At 41.2% G+C, this 17,311-nt stretch overlaps 1 protein-coding gene across 3 annotated transcripts in view; it reads left to right on the forward strand.

Annotated features, from left to right (window-relative positions):
• EIF2B3 (eukaryotic translation initiation factor 2B subunit gamma) overlaps positions 1-17,311 on the forward strand; it is a 94,386-nt gene that overhangs the window by 23,624 nt on the left and 53,451 nt on the right. For all 3 annotated transcript variants that reach the window (XM_082228877.1, XM_082228878.1, XM_082228879.1), the window contains exons 4-5: positions 8,126-8,285; positions 9,589-9,700. In XM_082228877.1, coding sequence (XP_082085003.1) covers positions 8,126-8,285; positions 9,589-9,700 — 272 coding nt within the window. The remainder of the gene's footprint in view (positions 1-8,125; positions 8,286-9,588; positions 9,701-17,311) is intronic.

The raw sequence follows: 17,311 nt of genomic DNA on the forward strand, positions 1-17,311 counted from the left end.
AATGAAGACTGGTTTGCTGTGTGTTAGTCAGGGCTTCCATCACCCAACTAAGAACTCATTGAGGAAGGCAAATGTAAAAATTTTCCATTGCTGTAACACTACAGCTTAATAGCTGGCCAGAGTATAGCTAGTGACACAAGGCAGAGAAGAACTTAACAGCATGAGAAATACTTAGGAAAAACAAAATAAAGTATATGGGAACACATGCATATACTCCAGCATACTAGCTTCATGTTCCAAACTCTCATCAAATAGTCGAAATGATCCAGTTATATCTGCCTAATTAAAAGGGTGTTGTCCTATATTTGTCAAGGAGCTGTACTTCCTGGTCACATCTGTGGCTCTATGTGGTTTGGGTTTCTACCATATGCAGCAGGGACCTCTTCCAACATTTCCCTTTGTTACATGTGCCATTTGGTAAAAAGTCAGAGATCTTGTGGGAAGAGTTTTCTTCTCATGCTAGCATTGCTCCTATTCCCAGGAGGAGCATTAAGAGCATGGCAACCAACCATGCCATCTATTCCTCCTATGAGTCTTTGGTTTTCTGATATTATTGGTAGAAGTAGGCTTGTATGAGGCATATCAAGTCTAGTGATGAGGACGGTGCATTAGAATCATAGAATCATAGAGTTGGAATAGACCACAAGGGCCATCGAGTCCAACCCCCTGCCAAGCAGGAAACACCATCAGAGCACTCCTGACATATGGTTGTCAAGCCTCTGCTTAAAGACCTCCAAAGTAGGAGACTCCACCACACTCCTTGGCAGCAAATTCCACTGTCGAACAGCTCTTACTGTCAGGAAGTTCTTCCTAATGTTTAGGTGGAATCTTCTTTCTTGTAGTTTGGATCCATTGCTCCGTGTCCGCTTCTCTGGAGCAGCAGAAAACAACCTTTCTCCCTCCTCTATGTGACATCCTTTTATTTTTTGAACATGGCTATCATATCATCCCTTAACCTCCTCTTCTCCAGGCTAAACATGCCCAGCTCCCTTAGCCGTTCCTCATAAGGCATCGTTTCCCGGCCTTTGACCATTTTGGTTGCCCTCCTCTGGACACGTTCCAGTTTGTCAGTGTGCTTCTTGAACTGTGGTGCCCAGAACTGGACACAGTACTCCAGGTGAGGTCTGACCAGAGCAGAATACAGTGGCACTATTACTTCCCTTGATCTAGATGCTATACTCCTATTGATGCAGCCCAGAATTGCATTGGCTTTTTTAGCTGCCGCGTCACACTGTTGGCTCATGTCATGTTTGTGGTCAACGAAGACTCCTATATCCTTTTCACATGTACTGCTCTCAAGCCAGGTGTCACCCATCTCGTATTTGTGCCTCTCATTTTTTTTTGCCCAAGTGCAATACTTTACATTTCTCCCTGTTAAAGTTCATCTTGTTTGTTTTGGCCCAGTTCTCTAATCTGTCAAGGTCGTTTTGAAGTGTGATCCTGTCCTCTGGGGTGTTAGCCACCCCTCCCAGTTTGGTGTCATCTGCAAATTTGATCAGGGTGCCCTTGAGTCCATCATCCAAGTCGTTGATAAAGATGTTGAATAAGACCGGGCCCAAGACAGAACCCTGTGGCACCCCACTAGTCACTCTTCTCCAGGATGAAGAGGAACCATTGATGAGCACCCTTTGGGTTCGGTCAGTCAGCCAGTTACAAATCCACTGAGTGGTAGCATAGTCAAGACCGCATTTTACCATCTTCTTTACAAGAATATCATGGGGCACCTTGTCAAATGCCTTGCTGAAATCAAGGTAGGCTACATCCACTGCGTTCCCTTCATCTACCAGGCTTGTAATTCTGTCAAAAAACGAGATCAGGTTAGTCTGACATGACTTATTTTTCAGAAATCCATGCTGACTATTGGTGATCACAGCATTCCTTTCTAGGCGCTCACAGACTGTTTGCTTAATGATCTGCTCCAGAATCTTCCCTGGTATTGATGTCAGACTGACTGGGCGATAATTATTTGGGTCCTCTCTTTTCCCCTTTTTGAAAATAGGGACATTTGCCCTCCTCCAGTCTGCCAGGACTTCGCTTGTTCTTTAATTGATTAATTGAAATGCTTTTTCATGTCGACGTAGAGAGTTTTCACTGTCAAGATAGGTTCTATTTCAGATGTGTGAGATGCTCAACAGGTGAATAAAGATCTCACTACAGCCCATATTGAGGGTCTGGGGGAACTGCTGAATTGACAGACATTTCATTGATGAGATTTATATAAGTCTTAGACCATGTCAGTGCTGTGAAGAAACGTAGGATTTGTATTTCATGTTGAATTATGAGGTTTGTGGGAAAGAAAGTTTTATTTGAGTTCTTGACCTACTTACTGCAATTCTGTAGATCACAACAAGCTTGACACATTTTCTTTCCTCCTAAGCATCAGTCATTGCTTGGTAAGTCAGTGAACTGAGAGGAAAATACACTGATGCTGAAAATGGTCTGTTCAAGCCCAACCACTAGTAAAATGGGGATAAACAAACAAATAATTGTATTTTAGGATAACTTTGTTCTTTGTTCTTGCATGTGTGTGTATCAGTTTATTACTCCAAAAGTGTGAGATCATATTAAAATGAGTGATAACTTACAACTTCTGTTGGGAGCTGCCCAGAGTGGCTGGGGAAACCCAGCTAGATGAGCGGGGTATAAATAATAAATTAGTAGCAGTAACAGGAGGAGGAGGAGCAGCAGCAGCAGCAGCAGCAGCAGCAGCAGCAGTATTGTGTCCAACTAGGAATCTAGAACGTACAGAGCCAAAAATAGCTTCAAATTCAAATACCATCAATATCTAGATTTAAAAGATGTATTTCATTCCATTTCAGCTGAGCATTATCCCTGCAATTGTTTGTGGTTCTTGTTGCCCTGCACACTCAAGAGTGAGTGAGAGAGGGAGATCTGCCTGGCCCTCTCCTTGATAGCATTCTGTCCCTGTATGAAGACATTTCCTTTCCAGTAGGCCTTTTACCTGACCAACGCTTGGCCTCTTGGCATTTTTTAAGATCTGCATTTCCTGTCTTTGTTCCCTTGTGTATTTATATTCTGACTTTTTAAAATTATGATCTGAACCACCTTAGGCATATTTTTTTTCCAAATGGAAAGGTAGGACATAAATACTTTAATAGATGCATTTAAATCTTCCAGATTTATGTTTGGCTGGCAGGCAAGGGGAGTATTTGCTCACCAGGGCTCTTCCTCCCCCACCCTACCCCCTGTAATTCTAACTAATTCACACTTCTGCAGCATGCCAGATTTTAAATAGCCAGAATGACCTGAGAGAGAGAGAGAGAGAGAGAGAGAGAAAGTTCTCTGGTGTAGTTGGGGGTTGAATGGGATGATTAGATTAACCAGAGTGTAGTTGCATCTTTCCTGTCCTTTCCTCAGCCAAAACCCCATTTCAGCTCTCTGCAGACATGGTTATTAGCAGCAAAAAGCAAGCCTTTGCTGGCATGGATGGACAGGTTCCCCTGTTTTTTAGTCTAGCCACTGTTAAGCTGGCATGAATCCCAAGCACAAATGTATGGGGTGAAAGGGATATGTATGGGGGAGTGTTGCAGGTGTTCCCCATATGTAGCATGTGCTGCTTTCAAATAACTAGTTTTGGCAGTGCAGTTTTTATAGGGAAGAGAAACAAAAACATCACCATCCTAAGAATCAAACTGCTGGGAAGTTTGTGCTTGAAATGTAATATTTTAGAACGGGTCTTGGCCTTTTATCCTGGTTATTTATTCTATTTTATTTGTTTATTAAGACATTTACTGTATATGCCACCCTTCATTGAAAATTCCAGGGTGGTTTACAACAATTTCCATAAAAAGCAGTAGAGTAAAGACAAAGATTTTTAAAATCCAAAGTAGAAAAATTCAAATACTAAAAGCTAGGTAATAAGAGCAGTAAATTGTTAAGTAAGTAAGTTGTATGGGTTGTACTGTTTGTTACTGTTGTTGTTAATTTAAATTTATATCCCACTTTTCCACCAAGGAATTCGGCCTAAGTGATTTTGTGGGTAACAAGTTGTTTATTGTGTACTATATAAGCCTATAAATAAATAAAATACACTAAAAGGAAATTGGGATCTGTTTATCTAACAAGGACCTAGGGTAGCGAAAGTGGGGGTAATACAAACATTTTCCTGAGGAGCAGTTCTGAATGATTTAAATCACAGTCTGAACAGGTTGAACATTAAGAGTGACTTCTTCATGGTAAAAGCAGTTTTGGCAATGGGACTATTCACCAGAATTGTGTTTCTTTCTTGGTGAAAGTATTGAAGTAGAGACTGTAGAGTTTATTTATTTTTTATTATTACATTTATATCCTGCCTTTTCAATCCTCAGAGGAGCTGAAAGTGGCATACATGACACCCCCACCCCCGTTTTATTTTCACAACAGCCCTGTGAAGTAGATTAGGCTAGGAGACAGTGACTGACCCAATGTCACCAGTGAGCTTTATGGCCGTTAGGATATGAACCCTGGTCTCCCAAGTCCTATTCTAGCATTCTGAAGCTGCTACACTACTCTAGTCTTCCTTCATTCTCAACTTACGAGGATTGCACTAGATGTCCTGCAAGGCCATGTTTCTGTTCAGCTTTCATGTACAAGTGTCAAATAAAGGATGTTTATATAAGTAATGAAAAATATATAATTATAGGTGATCTGGGAGGTCCTATATTTTCTGTGGGGCTTCCCATGATACTTTGAATATTTAGATCCCAGTGATTACAACAGGTATAATTTTTATCTCTTCCCCTAACTATGTTATGAAAGTATAGTTGTTCTGCATGATTTTTATTTCTGTTTGCATTGACTGAACCTGAAACACAGAGCCCACTTCAGCATCGGTGTTACTTCTTATTGCGTCCCTTTTTAATAACTGGGGTTTGATCTATCCGGTATGGAACATTTTTAATTAAGATTTGCTCTGTTGGGATTTTAACGTTTGTGGAATTTATGAAATCAAGCGGTAGGGCCACATTTTTGCGCCCCCCCCCTTTTCCTAGTGGACATGCACTCTGTATGTGATTGTCTTCCAATCAGTGGCTCATCACAAAAAAAATTGTATTATATAGTTTAAAAAATACAGACTGTACCATTTATTTTCTTTCTACTGCACCAACTATTGAAAGTAAAGGAAAATACACCCTTCTACTAGGGTGCTCGCCTGGTTTATTTTTTCATTCAGCCATTAGTTTATTCTTTCAGGGGTTCCACGTTGGAAAAAGGGCATCCATCAGACAGTAAGGGCTTTATTTATGAGGGTGTTGGTGTTTCAAAGGGGAGGCTGTTGAATCCCAAAAGAGCCTTTCATGGTGTACTCTCAGCGTGCATCTGAGGCCACTGCTCTGCTCATCAGGAGGAGAGGCAGAAATGTGGGCTTTACTTAGCAACCGTGTGTTTCACTGGTCCCTGTGCTCTCTGACGTTTATTTACATATTGAGAGAGTAAATGGGTAGAACAGATGGCAACCAGACATTTGGTGGTTCTGTTCCCTTGTGCTCCTCGGGGGTCTTGCATTCAGCCTTTGCCAAAGTTCATCCTAAAACTAGAAGCCTGTTCGCAATTATGAAAGCCTTGTTGGCAGTTTACTAGGGTGACAGATTAAAGTACATAGTTAAATAATTGCACGATTGAGTTAACAAGTCCAGATAGTTGTTTCTAAAGGCATGTCCGTGGCCCTGACGTAGTTTTCATCGTGGATGTGAATTCTTTTCAATTTTGAAATAAAGAGGTTTCCTAATGGAAAAAGAACAGTCTAGTCTTTAACAGCGGCTACGCCGTAAACTTTTTGCTAAAGCATTTTCGACAGTTTTTTTTGGTGCTGTCACAATGAACTTGACAGGCCGAGCACTCACAGATTTCAACACTTCCATGTTTTTTTCACTCTGTTCAAGATTAGCTTATGACCATTTGCAACTGTCAAAAGTTATTAGTGGAATTTTATTTCTGCTGTACAAGGGATCACTTCTGTGCTGAGGTAGGGTTGCTCTGAAGCGGACAAGTGGTGTTTTATCCTTTGTAATTTTGATTTGAAGGCAGGGCAGGGGACAACTGGAAGAACATTATCTTTGGAAAACAGCATTTTAGCAGGGACATGGGTACTTTGATAATGGTAACTGTGGCGTTAAGGGTCCCTGGATGTTTAACGGTCTATTGAGCCTGTGCCACCACTGTGATTGCTTTCTTTGCCGCCACCAGCCCATTTTTCTCGGGTACACACTGAGCCCAGACAGTTGTTAATCAAGTTTATTTTATAGGCATGAACAAACTTATGGTTTCAGTTAATTTTTCTTGGCAGTTTCTTAATCTTAGTTTCTTTTACTGTCCTATCCATTCCTAACAGGGACGCGGGTGGCGCTGTGGGTAAAACCTCAGCACCTAGGACTTGCCGATCGCATGGTCGGCGGTTCGAATCCCCGCAACGGGGTGCGCTCCCGTCGTTCGGTCCCAGCTCCTGCCCACCTAGCAGTTCGAAAGCACCCTTAAGTGCAAGTAGATAAATAGGGACCGCTTTATAGCGGGAAGGTAAACTGCGTTTCTGTGTGCTGCGCTGGTGCAGGCTTGCCAGAGCAGCTTTGTCACGCTGGCCACGTGACCCGGAAGTGTCTCCGGACAGCGCTGGCCCCCGGCCTCTTGAGTGAGATGGGTGCGCAACCCTAGAGTCGGTGTAGACTGGCCCGTACAGGCAGGGGTACCTTTACCTTTACATTCCTAACAACTTCAAACTGATTATTCCAACTATCTATCTGACTCCACCTAACAGTTCCACTCACTCCCTCACAACACAACTCGACCAACCCACAGACTATTCTCCCTCTTCCTTCTCCAACTCCCAACTCTCAACTGACTTTCACACAACTCAGACTCTAACTCTAACTCCTCCTATCAGTTTCTCTCTGGCCAATTACATCACACTCATTTAACCCTTTCCTTATGACCCACCTAGGAGGCAAACGCCGCAGTAACATTTGCAGTTTTACCAGTGCACTTACACATTTTCTCTGGAATTTGTACAATTTGGTTTCTTCTGGTTATGTTACTATCTCTGTAGAGTTTACACTTCATAAGTGGTAGCCTGGTGTTAACAATTATTCCTTGAAGACCCAGTGAAAGCTCAGTCCTGTTTTCTCCTCAGAGTAAATATATCTTTCTGAAGTAGTGTGTTGGTTTCAAAAGCAGCAATTCACATATTCCCTTATTCAGTGCAAAGCAACATAGGATAGATGTTTTGCCTGGAGAGAGTGCAATTCAATACATACCTACTCAGCACTAAGTCCTATTGAGTTCAATGAGACTTACTCCCAGGTGAGTGTGTATAGGATTGCAACCTTAGGCTTACCTGGAGTTTTGCACCCATTGAGTTCAGTGGATATTTCTTCTGGATAGAAATCATTGTGCTATAACGTACCTGTGAATTTGTGAAAATTAAACTAAGATAGGTGAAATTTGGTTTCATTTGTTTTTTAAAAACAGCCTGTTAAATGAGATTTAAACAAAAGGGCTTTTTAAATGAATGCCCATTTATTTAAAATGTTTTGCATATTTCCTTTTATCTGTGGATAAGTTGTGATTTGAAATTTGGGGGTCAGGAGAGAATCAAATGCAGTAAACTTTATTTTCTCACATGGCACACAAACTAGGAAGCATGGGAACAGAGGAAGCTCAGTTCTTCTAGCTCAGTATTGTGTATGCCAACTGGCTTTCCAAGGTTTCAGGCAAGGGGTCTTTCCCTTATTCTACCTGGAGATGCCAGGGAATGAACCTTCTGCAATCAAAGTAGATGTTCTACTACTGAGCCAAGAAACGTAGCAGTTTTAACTAGGGACTTCCATACGATTCTAGTGTTCTGTAACCTGATAAAAAGTGGTGAACGATTTAACTGATTCTGGGTAGTGCACCAGCAGCAGAAATATGCAAAATGAAAACAATCATTTAAGCTTTGTATGCTATAAGTAAGTATCACAGGTAAAATGTCTTAGTGGAATGGTCCATTGGTAACTCTGGTAGCTTGATGCAGATTCCAGAAAAATAATAATATTTGTTGGGATATCCTTCCACGTTGACTTTTCCTTGACAGTTTGTATTTCAGATGTGTTTGCATGTGTATGATCTCTCCCCCTCTTTTCTCTTTTGACAGACAGATGTGTTGGTTTTGAGTTGTGATCTGATTACAGATGTTGCTCTCCATGAAGTAGTGGACTTATTCCGAGCCAATGATGCCACACTCTCCATGTTGATGAAGAAAGCTTATGAACCTACAGAGCTTATACCAGGACATAAAGGGAAGAAAAAGCTAGGTAAATTGGGTGCTCTTGATCCTAAAGTCCTGTCATTTTCACAGGGATTGCCAGCAGAAAATGACAGTTTTCACAAACTTGGAGCAGAATCTGCCAGCTGAAATGGTTCTCCATGTTTGTGTCTGGTTTCCTATATTTGTGTCTGCCAATCCCTCTGTAATCTTAGCATTGTTGCCACATTGTCCTGAAAAAATTCCAATATCCACATGTACAGGGGGAAAAATTCAAAGTATGTATGTTAGTTTGTTTGAACAGTTATCAATCACTTATTAATGTCTTGACCATAGTCAGACTCCCCATCTTAGGGTTTGAGGCCTGGGATTCAGAGTGGGAATTTCCTTCAGAGTCAGCCCCAAATATTCTTTAAAGACAGAAATTCTGACACTAGAGGAGCCTGTTCCTGTGCATCTCCAGTTAGAGGAGGTTTTGTTGCCCTGCTCTCACACTATAGATGCCAGCTCAGAAGTCCTAGCGGAATCAGTATTTCTTGTTCTTTTGGACTGTTAAAGTAGATTGAGCCCCTTCAAAGGAAAAGGGAGTGCTGCAGTTTAAAGCTCTGTTGGAAGTTCACTGGTGCTGAAACAACACTTGATCTCTCTTGTTATGGAGCTGTCCAGGGTGCCACTATATCCTGGAACCCTTGCCTTGCCAGAATCTAGAATGGATTGCTTTGATTCTTCTTGGGCAGAGTAAACAGTTTCTTGAACAAAGCTACCACCGCCCTGAGACCCATACTGTACTTTGCTGTTTATGCCCTTTTCACTTTTGTATTGTCACTTTTAAAGAGATGACTTGTTTCAAGAATTTATTCTGGAAACCAAAGCATGTGCCCAAGATTTTAGGTGTTGAAGAATATCCTTGTACAAAATGAAAAGCTCTACAGTAATGAACCATGTCAAAAAATAATCTGATTTATGTTGAGAAGAGTGGCTTGTGATGACAACCTTACTATTGCTGTTTCTTAATGAGGCAAATTTTAAAGCGGTGATGCGGTGCCAAAAATGTATGGAAGGAGTTCTATCTAAAATTCACCCAGTATTCTGAGGGTTGCATTCTCTACATATATCATTTCCAAATTATAGATGCAGGTAGCTGCAGGGGTGACACATATTGTTTCCTCAGCTTTTCTGCCTCCCCTCCCTTGAATGGCATGAGTATGCTCCAGAATTTTCAGGAATTCTTTCAGCTTTGATGAATGAACTTTGCTGACATTTATATATGCTGTGTTTCAGCTGGAATATCTATCATTAGATTGCATTAAAACAGAAGTGTAAAATGTTTGCGTTATGATTTTCTACTTCAGTGGAACAGCGTGACTTCATTGGAGTGGATGACTCTGGAAAGAGGTTGCTCTTCATGGCCAATGAAGCGGATCTGGATGAAGAAATTGTCATTAAGAGATCTATCCTTCAGAAGTAAGCTTTGGGACTCCTCTTTCAGCCAACTCATTTGGAGTGGGAGAGTATAACTAAGGGTACTGAAAACAGATTGGGTTGTTAAAGGAAATGAAAAGCAAGGAACTTGTTGTAATGGTAAATAAAGGATAGCTCCTGTAGGTAGTTGTGGGAATATAGGTAGGGCTGGATGTATATTCTGTCCCTTACAAATTTTAATTCTATGCCCAAGCAATAATTGGTAATAGCTAAATTGGAGTCAGAGGAGGGTTCCTTAAGAAATACCTACATAGCTTCTGCCTCTTGAGTGGAGAGCATTGCCTTGCATTTGGTTACTCAGAGGAAACCCATTAAAATTAATGGGCCTAAGTTATTTATGTTCATAAATTTGAGTGGATCTACTCTGAGTAGGACTAGCGCTGGAAACAGACCATAGTTATATAATTTAGAAATACAGCCAATACAAACTATTCACAAATATTCCCCCCCTTCAGCATCATTTGTATTAAATGGTGTCTAAAACAAATTCCTAGACTGCTGCTCTGCCATGGATTAATGTTGAACATTTGACTTCTGATTTTTCACTTGTTACAATTACCATATTTCTTAGTGTGCGATAACACATGCAGTTCCCTTTCTTAATCAGCATGGTTGCATTTGATTCCTGCATTGCAGGGGGTTGGACTAAGTGACCCTTGGGGTCCCTTCCAATTTTCAATTCTATGTTTCTATTATTATTGAATTGTCTGTATCACTTTTTGGAGAGGATTTTCTCTTGATTATGTTGTGTTGTAGATGCAGTTATTATTTGCTAGCTCATATGCCAAATGCAACTTACTGTCTTACCAGTCAGTTGGATTGTGTCCAGTGAAGTTGTCCTGTTCATGTGTGGATTCCCACTTACATAACAGAACTACTCTTTTCTCTCTTCCCTCCATGTAACCTCCCCATTTGTTCTGGAGTTTCCTCAAAACATCTGAATAAATTTGGGGGAGGGACATGGAATGAGGAGAGGGAGGGGATGTTCTGTTGTGCAAGACGAAATTATTTCATTGGATGCAACCTATTGTTTCTTGACTGTACTTATCTTGTCTGTGGGGCACAGACTTGGTTTTCATAGAAAACCACTTGATTTTCATAGAAAATAACACCGATTTAAATGTGAAGATACCATAAGCAACACAGGCACTGGATTTCGTTTAAGCTTTCAGACTGTCTTTCTTTTGCATGCCTAATCATCTGCGTTGAGGATTCAGCAATCCTATTTCTGCCTCAAGCATTTCTTTTCAACCCATATTTTGTTTGTTTGTTGCATTTTTATAACTTGCCTTTCAATTCTCAACAAATAAAACAAAATATAATACAACAGTAAAACAGTCAGAAGGAACTGTGAGCAAAGAGACTAAACAGCAATCAAGAAACCCAAATAAAACCAGGCACTTTAAACATCAAAAGTATCATCCAGATGTTGCTGAAGTACAACTCCAACTATCCCTGATTATTGACCAAAGTAGCTTGAGTTGATGGGATTTGGAGTCCATGAATATTGGAAGCACACCACATTGTCTCCCCTGATCTAAATAAATAGGTACTTTATAAAAAGTCTGTTTTTAAAAATCAAGTTCCTGAACTTGACAGAAAGCTGGTTCTGTAACCTGGGAGCCACCACCAAGAGTGCCCTTTCCTCTGTGGCTACCAACTGAATTAGAGATAGAACCACCACAGGTTTTTCTCAATTAGATCTTAGAGTGGGGAAACATACTGCTTCCTTCATGCAGTTTACTTAAACCTTGTAAGCCACTGGCTCAGTTTGAGCATGACACTAAGCTAAACCATGGCTAAGTTTAACGAGCATGTGTGCTTGTGCATATTTGGAAAACTGCATCTGTTTTATTTCTCCCTTGCTGTTGCTGCACTGCAAGAAGTTAAATGATGGATTGGCTAAATGTTACATCTGAACCCGGGCTCATGGTTTGTCTCCCCCAAACAAACCAATGTCCTCAGTAACAACTACTAAAATAAATTAAAAGCTGCAGCAGTTTATTCAGTTGATCCCAAACACCCTCTTGACTAAAACTGTCATCACCTGATGTCTAAAAACTAACAGAGAAGGAGAAAGGTGGGGCTCCCTGAGGAAGATGTTCTTTAATTTAGGGTCTTTTCAGTAGAAGCACCAAACTTGTGCCATCATCCTTGCGCTTCTGGCAGAATGGGAGTCTGAAGCCAGGCCTTCAAAGGTAACTTGTGTGGGCAGGTTTATATAGAAGGCAATCCATGAGGTAGCCAGGTTCCAAACTGTTTAGAAATTGGAGCAGAATATGGTGATTATCTGTAAAATTGCTGGAACTTACATGGAAGAGACCAAACTTGTTGAAATAGTGAGTGATCTGACGATAATACTGAATATTTTATATAAGCTGCTTAAAGATTTTTTGTTATATTAAGCCCTATATGCATTTTATGAATTAACATAAATTAACATTAACATGTAGCTGTTCAGGTTCTGTTGCACTAGAGATCTTAACTTTCTAAAAAAAATAATGACGGTGAGGATCCTGTTGTGTCCCCCCCCCCCCCGTATTTTGAAAATTGAAATGTCTGCAATATTTACTTAGAGGTCAATATTATTCTGGTATAGAATCTGATGAGCTCAGATACAATATTTAAAATAGAGCTACACACATAACGCACAACTCAATTCTAAATTCTATGTCGTAGACCCAACACAGAGTTAGGCTTGCGAGATTTAGGCCTATCATCTACTCATGTACTGCACGAATCTTCTTAAGGTCATAGATAAAATATATCCTGGTACCCTCTTTTGTGTCCATGAAAATATATTTGCCTTAAAGTGACCTAGGACTCCATTTCATTCTGGATCCCTTGCCTCTGACACCTTCGCACCACCTCCACCCTCACCCTTTATGCCCTATTGGTCAAAGCAGGGCAGCAGCTAGCCCTGCTCATTTTTCCTGACTTCTGTACAGTGTCCTCCTACCCCACAGAAGCTTCATTTCACCAAACTTTGCCAAAGCATTTTGGCAAGCCATGGGGTTGAGGAAATAATGAGAATTCCATTGGCCTTCGTTCCCCCCCTCAAGGATGTGGGGGCTGATATATTTGTTTTCAAAGAGTGATTATTATGGGCAGGGAATTGTTTGCCTCACCTTAAGACATTTATGGTTGCACAAAGAAACACAGTAAAAGACACCTGTTGGAGCAGGTCTAAATTTGGAGCATTTCCTTTTAAAATGCTGCTGGGTTGTTTGAGGATGAGCTGTCCCTAATAAACCATCCGCCTTCGTGGGTGTTCCATCTGTGCAAATGCAGGTGCAGTGCTGCTTCCAGAGGATGTGCTAATAAATCACAGTGACAATCCGGACTACTCATTACCTCATACAGAAAAGAATACCTCCTATATAAATGTATGGGGTAATTGCAAGAATGGCTTTGAAGTGACAGTGCAGCCTTCTTTTAAAATATCACGCTCATCATGTATTTGAAACAGGGTGTTTGGGGTACCCCCCCCTTTCCCTTGTCTCACTTTAAGATGCAAATGAAAATAGTCCTCTTGAGGTTCTTAATGTGGGGAAAATAGATGAAAACCTCTTTAAGTGCAGCAACACACACACACACACACACACACACACACACACACAAATGTTGGTAGATCACGGGGACTTTTGGTTCTGGTATCTCCACTTAAAATGAATATAAAATAAAGACAAAACCTAAGTTAAAACAAAAGAAAACATCAACCCTTGGGTTCACTTGCAACATTTTTAATTTTTTTGCCACGCTCTTCTCTTTAAATTCCCTCTCTAAAAGCCAACTTGACTCCTTTTGTACCTTTGGAGCATAATACCATAACAGAGTGTAGCTGCTATAAAGTACATATTTCAGGTTAATTTTGGGTTTTATGTCAATGTTGAGGTTTTTACGGTTTCCTCCAAGGCACCATAAATCACCATGATTAGAAAAGGGGTAGCTAGTGAGAAGGGCATGTTAAATAGCTAAAAGATCCACCCACCCACCCACCCTGCTCCCTCCCCCCCTTTGGTAGATTCAGAGTGGTTGGAGGATGGAATTCTCTGCATGTCAGACTAAGTGCTGATTTTTAAAATATAGTTTACTATGCTCTTGGTACACTGCTGTCCCAAGCTGCCTGCAATAGCCACAAGCTCTGTCTAAATATCCTGGGGAAATTACCAGAAAAGAATCATTTGGAAGAGATTTTTTTTTAAATTACTCTTCTTTAAGAAATCAAACTTTATAGTTGGCAGTGTGCCTGAGTTTACAATAGTGTGCCCATGGAGTGAGTCATCAGTTTGCCTTAACTCTAACCTCCTTTGCAGAGTGTGGATTTGTGATGGAGCACCTTCTGTGAGTGTTTGGATGCATATTTTTTTCTTCAAATTTGGGGGGGGGTACCTTGGGTCACTATTTGTACTTGGCATAAATGCTATGAACTGATCCTGGTAGTGACACCAAATACTTCAGGGTTGTCCTGTTTCCTTATTCAAATTAAGGGATCTCAAAGGTGCACAGAAAGCTGCCTCATGCAAAGTCAGACCATTGATCCATCTACACTGTCTCAGAAAAGACAATGGAGGAATGTGCCTTTGGGGGTGAAGTCAAACTGTTGGAAGGTTACAGCGCCTGCTGTGGCTGTAGAGACTGATACACAGCACAACAGGACAATGACCCCACCCCCCAAACAGCATACAAATCAATATGGCTAGCCTGACCCAACAACCTGCCCCCTCCACACACATATAACAAGCTACATTACAATCAACTGAATGCAACCAACCAAATTCAGGACCCCCTAATCTCTTGCATTATCAATATAAATAAATGCATAAATGCATAAACAAAGGACCTACCTATTTGATGTTGACACAAACTCTTACACTAATAATAAGCAATAGAACAAAACTTCTGGTGTTGTCAAATATTGTACCTGGGACCTTCTGCATGCAAAGCATAAGTCCTCTTATTGAGCTATACAGTGGTACCTCGGGTTAAGAACTTAATTCGTTCTGGAGGTCCGTTCTTAACCTGAAGCTGTTCTTAACCTGAGGTACCACTTTAGCTAATGGGGCCTCCTGCTGCCGCCGCGCGATTTCTGTTCTCATCCTGAAGCAAAGTTCTTAACCCAAGGTACTATTTCTGGGTTAGCAGAGTCTGTAACCTGAAGCGTCTGAAACCCAAGGTACCACTGTATATCCTCTGTATGTGCCCCTCTCCCTTCCCCCATTGCAGTTCTGCACATCAGCTCTTTTGTAGAACTGAAAGCTGTGCATGTAGTCCTATAAAATCCATGCATACCTGAAGAAATGTGAGGGAGAGGGCTGATTAGGCCCCTATGTTCCTATCTATGGATGCTGCAGTGCTTAGAGAAGACTGGATCAATAATAATAAATACCAAAGCAATTTCCCTCAAGTGCAAACAGCTGTGCATGGGGGGGGGGGGTCCAATGTTTTGAAAGCAAGCTAGAAACTACTTCAGTAGTTTAAACTATATAAAAAAGTCAAAACCTCATTAACTAGTTTAAATTAGCTATAAACCCTTGCAATAATGGAAGTCTCAGCAAAACAGATGTATCCTCATTGGCTGCCTGAAAAGATATGTAGCATGCTAGATCTTGCTTGGGATGAACGCCAAAGTTGCAGAACCACATCAGCATCTTAATGGCCCACCTTTTTCACTCTTCTGTGAACATGAGTGAGTGTGTGTGCACATGCACACACACATCTATATCAATTTTTTTTTATTTGTTGCATGTGCACACAGAATGTGGACTTTTTGCCTAGAATTGAATAAGGAATAAGGAATTCACTTGTGCTAGAGTTGTTGAATTTAAGCGTCCCACTTCTCTATAGTGTGTGAAACGGCTGCATGTTGGTCATATGGGAGACAATATCCTGGTGGCTTTCTGCCTCTTACTGTAACACAGATATTAATAGAACTCTATATGGTCAAATTTGATAGTTTGAACAGGCCTGTATGTGTGAGATATATATATAAAGTATTGATCTTTTGAATTTGGGCAGCATCCTCTTAGTGGACTGTTCCTAAGCTGTCTAGCCGCATTTTACTGTGCTGCTGGGATGGCGCAGAAGGCTGAGTCAGAGGTCAGAAGAGTTATCCATGCCTATTTGAACACGGCCTGAATCTTCTCGGCCACATGTTAGACATATGTTACTCATCAATGGGCTGCGGAACTCCATGACGCAAAGCAGACTGGAATGCAAAGTGAGTTAACACCCCTGCCCTGGCTGGAAATATATTGACAAATGTAAGGAATAAGAATAGAGAAGAAATATTACATGAAGCACTGCAAGAGTAATGTGAGGCATGTGGCTGTTCCTTCCTAAAACGTTAAATGTCCTCAATCCTTGAGAGACCCGAGACTGCTACTAAACTCATCTGAAGCTCTTTTTGCAGCTTCTGTTACTATCCCGCAAATGTCTAATGTTGTGCCGTAGCACAGCCTTTTTAAGGTGGGTACAGGAATTCCCCTGCACCCCTGTGGGATTTATTTTTTCAGCTACCTGTGTGATCATTTCATTTTCATTTTGCAAGCTACTATTGATTTGCTTTACTCCAAGAAGCCTAGGACAGATAGGGCTGTTACTCAAACCCAATCATTTTGTCTACACATGCATGCAGTTTGAAAGAATACTCAAAAGTGATCTCATTGTTTTTAAACTTAGCTACATTTGGTATTGATTGAACTAACTGGAATTACATAATGCCAATTTGCTACACTTACTGCACTGGCTGCTGAGGGAGTGTTGTGCGTGGCCAATGCTATTCACTGTGGTGAAACTCAGCACCATCAGGTCGAAACAGCAAATTAAATATCAGCAGGAAACATGAACTAGCGGATTGCTTGTGAGGTCATTTAGGACATTTACTGATGATATTTTTAAAATCCTCCTTTTATTGGTGGAAAATCCACTGAATCATCTTCTGACTGTTGTTCAGTTGGTCCCCAACCAGAATTGCTCTTGTGGTTTTATTATTAATTTGATTGGTAGCACAGGAGAGAGAGCGCATGCACAAGTATTATTTCTCTTTAGTTTCCCTGACAGGCCAAGTACAGTGGAACCTCGACTTACATCTGCCTCTTCTCGCGGACATTCCAATTTGCGACCGCGGCAAACCCGGAAGTAAACACTGGGTTTGCCGCAGTTTCCGCATGTGCGGAAGCGGCATCTGCCACCTGTGCATGCGCGGAAGCGGCTGCCGCCTCTATGCATGCACAGAAGTGCGCTGGTGCTTAATGTGCATGCGCACAATGGCGCCTCTACTAAAGTCTGGTTTTGCCCAGCGGCCGGGCCTCCGGAACGGATTATGATCATAAGTAGAGGTTGTACTGTAACTGGAGAAAGGAATAAAAGAGTGAGACACTATATCAGCTTTTACCCTGTTTGATGGCCACCATCTTCATGCCTTGTGGAACATGAATAGTCAACAACTGAAAGGTGAAAGTTAGTTCTCTCCAGCTGCTGAATGCACTGCCTCTAACATTGGAAGCCTTTTGTGGGAGCAAGAAACTAGACAAGCCACTTCAAAAGTCTGGTTCTGGTTCTAGGCTAGTCAGATGGAAGCATAAGTGAAAA

Source organism: Podarcis vaucheri (genome assembly GCF_965113315.1).
Source record: "Podarcis vaucheri genome assembly, chromosome: 6".
Lineage (NCBI taxonomy): Eukaryota > Metazoa > Chordata > Lepidosauria > Squamata > Lacertidae > Podarcis > Podarcis vaucheri.